Below are 7,586 nucleotides of genomic sequence, written 5' to 3' on the forward strand. Positions count from 1 at the left end.
GCATGTGATTGTCATGCGCATCTCGTCAGTAAAGCCGGTTCTGTGATTAATAGTAAATTTCCATCACGTGCTTTCAAATGGAGCGGTATTTAATACACAGAGCCGTAGATCACTGCAATATCGTGTTTATAATCGCAGATGAGTCGCATTCGATTATGAACGTGATATTGCGTATTAGATGACATATTAAAGCGAAGTTACCTAGCCAAAAGTGTAACTTTTTTCAGGTAAAAAAAAAAAATTCCTAATACTGCCCAATAATTAATTATGGCCAGATTCCTCAGAAAAGTGTAAACACTGTGACTCTTTCCAAAGATTGCTCTTTTTGATTGAGCATCCCAACAGGTGGATCCTGCATCACTGAATCAACCAATGGCATGGGTTTGGGGCGGAACTATGCATTTGCTCGACCAATAGCAGAAGGAGGGCATGTTCTAACAGTTATAAGACACCTGAGGCTGTTTTACTGGGAATCCAGTCACAGCTGAAGGGGTTGCAGGCCCTTCGCTGCTTCTTGTGTCTAACAGCGGCCTTTAGGTGCAACTGTATTCACAATACAGCCCGGCCCCTTACATTACTGCTCAAGTAAGTCACAGACTGGATGTAATTACCTGTCACATTTCTCATTTCTCATTTCTCATACCAGCGCGAGGTCAACCACACACACACACACACACACACTGTACAACAGCAAGACAGAGGGATCTCTTCTTTAATATTTACTGTAGATGTGTGTGTGTGTGTGTCTTTCTCTAAATCGCTATTGCTCAGTGTCAGCTCTATATTCTTCAGCCCCAGGTTTTTCTCCTCTCCTTTCCTCCTTTCCTAAACCATGGGTGTATATATATATATGTGTATTATTGATTTTATATATATTTATAATCACAGAATTTATTTCATTTATTCATTTATAATTAAAAAAAAAAAATACAAATATAATATATCATTGATATTTCAAATTTTTTGCCAATTTATCATTTAATTATATAATTCATCCATTCATTTATGAATTAATAATTATAAATAAATTAAAATATAATGTATAATATATAATTAACATTTCACATTCTATGCCAATCTATGCCTTTTATTAAAGCTAATTTATTAAAGCTAAATGATCAAACAAAAAGCACTGAGTGGTTTCACTTTTTTCAGGTCTAATTGCCCAATATTGCCTTTTTACCAGTATAAATTAGATCTTGGACTGTATTAAGATTGTATTAGGATTACCATAAGCAAACCTTAGTGTGTCCTCTTTCTTTTTGAATAAATAAATAAATATATATTCTTATTTTTTTATTTAGCAACTTAATAGTGGTGCTTTCGATCTAGTTATGTATTTGTTCATATCGTTAAGGCTAATTATGAGCAGCAGTAATAGTGAGTCTTGTCTTAGTGAGCATCATGCTGATTCTGAGTGTTGTTGGGTGGGATCCATTAGGGGTCATTTCACCCAAACCGCTCTTATGTAGAGTATGACAGTGTTAATGGGTGTTGATGGCTGCTGTGAGAGTGATGTGCTCTGAGTAATGCACGCTTTACTTCCTCCACTGATCTCATGCGCTTAAAGAGGAAGTTATGCACTGATTCTACAGGCTACATGAGCGGCCAGCGCAAGCGTAGTGAATCATAGCATGATATGTCGAAATCTGACAGTCCTGGGGAGCTTGAGGACGTGGCCTCTAAGCATTATGGGAAAGTTTATGTTGATGCTTCTATAGGAAACCCTTGTAAAGGGTTTGGTCTGCCAACCCTGTGTTCACCCTTCCCTCCCCCACTGCTTTCTGCACCAATCATTAAAAATCCCACGGGAGCCACCAACCAAGTAGATGATGAGAAGAAGAGATGAAAGATGAGCACTGAAGCTATTTAGAAAGCGAAAGTGGGAGAAATGGAAAGAGAAAAAGAGCAAGACAGAAAATAGTAGTATCAAACCCCTTTTTAACTCTTTTTTTTTTTTACCAGCCACCACGAGGATTTTTTGATCATTTTCAGTTTTTAAACAAAAAATGACTTTTAAATGCTTTTAAACAAAACAATTTTTGTAATTGAATTAATTTAGCTTCATGCAATCTTTTTTTTTATCAATACTTAAATGCGGGCGAGTTTCATTAAAAGCAACATTTTGAACAAAAAGCAAAGAAAAATCAGGTTTTTGTCAGACTATGTGCGGATTGGATTCAGATTGATTATAAAAACATAGATGGAGTAGATCGCTTCCATCAACACCTCCAAAGCTTCACGGTCCTAAACCACTTCCTGGCTCGACATGTCATTCGGTAACGTTAGGCAGTTTTGATTTATGTGCTGTTTAATGTTTGATGATCGCATTATTTTACACATGCATCTGCTCGCTCGCTTGTTTCTGCTTCTTCTTCGACTGTGTTTTGATCGAGAGATTCTGTACTCTATAAGATTCTGTAAACCGGAAAATTCTGTCAATGGCGGGGAAAATTGTTAAAGTCAAAGGCTATTTAATATTCACAAATATTAAAAATGACATTTTATTAAAATAAAATAACATAAAATAAAAACATTGAGCACCTTTTAAAAACCCCTTGGAACATTTTACAAACTGCATACCATTGCTCTGGCAACTACCCAGAAGATTTTGTGTCACCTAAAACATAAACACAGAAAATATAACATCTAGTCTACAATATGCCCTATACAGCCACTGTGTACAAACATATGCAAGCGTATATGAAAGAGATCTGTGTGGCCTTTAGCATATAGAACAATACATTAAAGATGAGAAACCCTCCTCCACAGGCAGACGCTGGCATTTCTCTCAGGATTAAGATCGCAAATTTGGATTGAAATGGAAAATGAAAGTGGGCGATGAGGATTAGGGGTCGTATAAGATGTGCTGTAGCTCTAATGACTGTCTCTAATAATCCAGCAATCCTCCCTCACAGCAACAACACATCTAAAGTTCAATACACCAGCAGATCGCTGCGGCGCCGATATCTGCCGATGGGATTCAGAGCTTTAATATTCAAGGCACCAGCGGGGTTCTCTCGTTTGTAATACAGGCGGAAAGATTGGAGTTACTTTGTTTCACTTGGTTCACCGCATTTGTTCTGTTTGCTCACCACATGTTGTGAACGAAGGCTGGGGGGAACGACTGTAGTACTGATATATATAACTGCTTTAGTTATTTACCCATAAAGTAATGCAAAAATACAGAGCAGGATGCATCCCAAACTAATCAAAATGAAGAAGAGCCTGGTATTAAAGGGTGTAATGCAAAGCAGAATAGTTGTGTACAGTATTTGATCCAAAAATAGACACTGAATTTGGTATATAAACCATTACAGTTATGTAAAACTACTTTTTGTGTGAAAAACAGAAAAATCTAAAAATCTATCTTCCATAAATTCATTCATCTATCTATCCATCCATATATCTATCCATATATCTATCCATCTAGCCATCCTTCCATCCGTCAATCCATATATCCAGCCAACCATCCTTACATATATCCACCCATCTATCCATCGAACTATCCACCCATCCATATATCCATCCATCGAACTATTCATCTATCCATCCATCCATCAATCATCATCCATCTATCTATCCATCCATATGTATATCCATTCATTCAACTATCTGTCTATCCATCCATCCATCAATATATATACCCATCCATCCATATAGCCATTCGTCAATCTATATATCCTTCCAACAATCCATACATATATCCATCCATCTATCCAACCATCCATACATATATCCATTCATCCAACTATCTATCTATCCATCCATCCATGAATCCATATATCCATCCATCCATATAGCCATCCGTCAATCCATATATCCATTCAACCATCTATACATCTATCCATTTATCCATATATCCATCTAACCATCCATCCATCCATATAGCCATCCGTCAATCCATATATCCATCCATCTGTCTATTTATCCATATATTCATCCATCCATCCACCCACCCATCCATCCATATAGCCATCCGTCAATCCATTTATCCATATATCCATCCATCCAACTACCCATATACCTGTCCATCTATTTATCCATCCATATATCCACCCATCCATCCATTCATCAATCCAAATATTCATCTATCCATCCATCCATCCATCCATCCATCCATCAATCCATATATCCATCCATCCATATAACTATCCATCCATCTAGCCATCCGTCAATCCATATATCCATCCAACTATCTGTACATCTATCCATTTATCCATATATCCATCTAACCATCCATCCATCCATATAGCCATCCGTCAATCCATATATCCATCCAACTATCTGTACATCTATCCATTTATCCATATATCCATCTAACCATCCATCCATCCATATAGCCATCCGTCAATCCATATATCCATCCATCTATCTATTTATCCATATATCCATCCATCCATTCCTGGATGGATATATGAATAAATTCAAACTCAGCAACTGAATTGGAATATAAAAGGCTTTTGATCACACTGCTCTCCCTATGATCACACAACAAGCCGCAAACGACAGCAGTGTGACCTCAGCAAAACCTTAATGAAAAGAGCAACTAACAATCAGGAACAACCATCTGTCACCATAACCACACAAGAAATAAAGCTTCTGTCTGACTGTACAATTTTCCTACAGTCAAGAGTGCTGTAGATCTCATGCTTCTGATTTATTGGCTTTCTACATCATCAGAAACATCAAATCCTAACAAAGGTTTATGAATGGAGCAGGACAGCGAGTCCACCCTCACTATAATGCAACACCTATTGCAGAAGCCTCAAGGATATACTATCAGGAATATGAAAAGAAATGGTCCCATGGGAGCATGACAAAGCCAACGGGAATACAAATGATTTCCATTATTCCTCATTTATGACCCGAAGAGCCTTTTCAAACAGACCAAAAAGCTCCTGTGAGTATCAACCAAAAAAATATATATTCATACTCATAATGGAGGGGCTCTACAGAAAATGTCAAATTAATGAAAGGCTACTTTGAATAATTCATATGCCATTTGAAAATTTGTTTGTGATTGAGTGGCAGAAATGTTGTGAAATGGAAACTGCGTCTCTGCCCTTTGAGTTCAACCTAATTTTAAAAAGCTTCACTGCATAAGAACGTCCAATAATCCCATAAAAAGGTTTTCATCCTCAATCAGTGCTCATGCAGAGAGCGTAATATTGTAGAGCAGTGGATCTGGTGGGTCACACCCCAAAAATGAGCCTCGGGTCTGTTCTGATGGGTCACGGAAACAAGGGAAAAACAATGCTCAATGCCAATATAAAAATGCAAAAGCTATAATCATGCATAATTAGAACAGCTAAATAAATTATAAATAAATACGCTTTACTAAAACAACGAAAACCACTGATTTAGAGCAACTTGGATCCCTTACCATAAGCACAATGTCAGATGCACACTGCAACACAGAAGGTAAATAAACAGAAAACACATCTGCTTTCTGTGATACTCACAAGAAGAACTTCTCATCCCAGACCGGGTTGAGATTGCCAAAAACGGTTTTGGTCCGGCGTTTGGTCTTTCCCACTTGTACTGTGACGTAGGGGTCACTGGAGCCCGTCTTGTCTTTGGCTTGCAAACCTTGAGCACATACAACTACAGAAGAAAACACAGAAGAAAAAACAATGTTTTGTGAATTGTGCATCCATGAAGCAAACAAAACATTTGCATGGGAGATAAAATGCTGTTGTCTGAAGAATTGGACATTTAGACACTTGTTTTAGTACACAAAGCAATATAAAGAGTATTGAGAAGGATGGATTATGGCTCGATGCGATGAGGCCAGTGCTCTGACTGTAAGGGTCCGCGAGTTTGGAAACCCGCAGTGACCTGAAACCTGAAAACAAAGCAGTGCACAATGTGAAACTGCTGTCCATTGGTACCAGTGACTGTTAGAACAATGAGAAATAACTGAAGAAAAGGGAAACTAACTGCACTAAATGAGGCTTCTAAATGCATTATACTGATGTTGGCTATGCAGACAATCTATTAAACACATAGTGACACCTACTAATTAACTGACACTATTAAACACCTACTACTTTATTTCTTATGCTTGCAATGTAATTTCTCATTATTTGGATATTATTCAGAGGCGGACAGTAACTAAGTACATTTACTTGAGTATTGTACTTAAGTACACTTTTTGAGTATCTGTACTATATTATTACACAAATAAGACATCAGTTCATATCTGAATCAATAATACTGTACATACATTTTGAATTAATTACACCCTAGTTTGGTAGTGTTTTCTTGTATTAAGCACAAAGCACAGTAAATTCAGTTTTATTTAAGCTTAAGAAATAAATATATTACATTCAATTCAAGAAATTTAATAGAAAATGTAGTAAATTAAATATAATAGATTTAATTCAAGTAGATTCTCTGAAATCTATCCTAATATCTCATGCAATTTTGCCTCACAAGTATGTTTGTGTTTTGAGGGTGTTTGGATATTTTAGTTTTGTAAATCTGCAGCTTTCAGGCAAAATTGATATATGAAGTCAAAATTCAAACATTTTATGTTGCAAAGCACAACAGAAACAGGGAGCCTTCTAAAATGCTGGTGCCCACAGGGTTATAATAGTTAATTAAAACTTATATAAATACATATTATGGTTACATTAAATAAAATAAACATTAACTGAAATGTAAAAAATACATTTATTTTATTTCAGCTAGTTGCCAAGGAAACATTTCTCATTTGCAATTAGTTTAACTACTAGAATACAGTAGCTAAAACTGAACTACTAAAATAGCTAAAACTGAAATAAAAATTACTTAAACATATACAGACATATTTAAAAAAAAAAAAAAAAAAAAAAAAAAAAAAGAAAACCAAAAGAAAACCAAAAATATACAGGTACAACAAAAACTAATTCAAAATATTAATAATTCGGAGAGCCAACGAGCCAGGGGGATGCCGAGGATCCGGGGGGCCACTACAGGCCGAGGCGGAGTCCGGGCCTCGGAGACTGGAGGCAGAGGTGAGGGATTCTCCAGCCATGGCGACGCTGGAGGATGGCAGACCCGCGGAGCTCGCACCGCAATGATGGTGGGCTAAAGGCGAGCAGAGGGGCTGCCAGACAAGCTCGGGCTTTAGCTCCGCACAGCGGGGAGATGGTGGGCTGGGCTCTGGGTCCGGAGTGGGACAGGCGAGATCCCCCTCAGGACAGATGATGACCGGGGATCCGTGTCTCGCCAGTGTCCACTCCACAAATGCGACGAAATTTGCTCGAGTGCCTTCCTCGGACGATGGCGCTCTGTGCGCGGAGTTTAAACTGGCATCATAGAATGCACAGAGAGCGTCGTCCGGGTAGCTGGAGAGGTTGGCGAGCACCAGAAATAGTCCGGTGTGGCCCTCGAGCGATCTCTCCCCCTGCTCCAGCAGGAGGAGGAGATATTCTGGACGAAGGAGGGGATCCATGGAGGAACACTACGGAAACAAAACACTGAGGGAAAAAACACGGAAACAAAAACGGAGGGAACACATGGAGGTAACTGTTTTTTGGTCGGTTCTTCTTTCACAATCTGTGATGGCGAGGAACGATGGAGACGAGGAATAAACGAAA

The 7,586-nt window shown here is 38.1% G+C and overlaps 1 protein-coding gene across 1 annotated transcript in view; it reads right to left on the bottom strand.

Moving 5' to 3' along the window:
• unc13c (unc-13 homolog C (C. elegans)) overlaps positions 1-7,586 on the bottom strand; it is a 169,000-nt gene that overhangs the window by 124,827 nt on the left and 36,587 nt on the right. Inside the window, exon 10 of the mRNA XM_016546895.1 lies at positions 5,466-5,607. Within this exon, the coding sequence (XP_016402381.1) occupies positions 5,466-5,607 (142 nt within the window). The remainder of the gene's footprint in view (positions 1-5,465; positions 5,608-7,586) is intronic.

Source organism: Sinocyclocheilus rhinocerous, unplaced genomic scaffold, assembly GCF_001515625.1.
Source record: "Sinocyclocheilus rhinocerous isolate Xijiao unplaced genomic scaffold, SAMN03320098_v1.1 scaffold942, whole genome shotgun sequence".
In the NCBI taxonomy this organism is placed as follows: Eukaryota; Metazoa; Chordata; class Actinopteri; order Cypriniformes; family Cyprinidae; genus Sinocyclocheilus; species Sinocyclocheilus rhinocerous.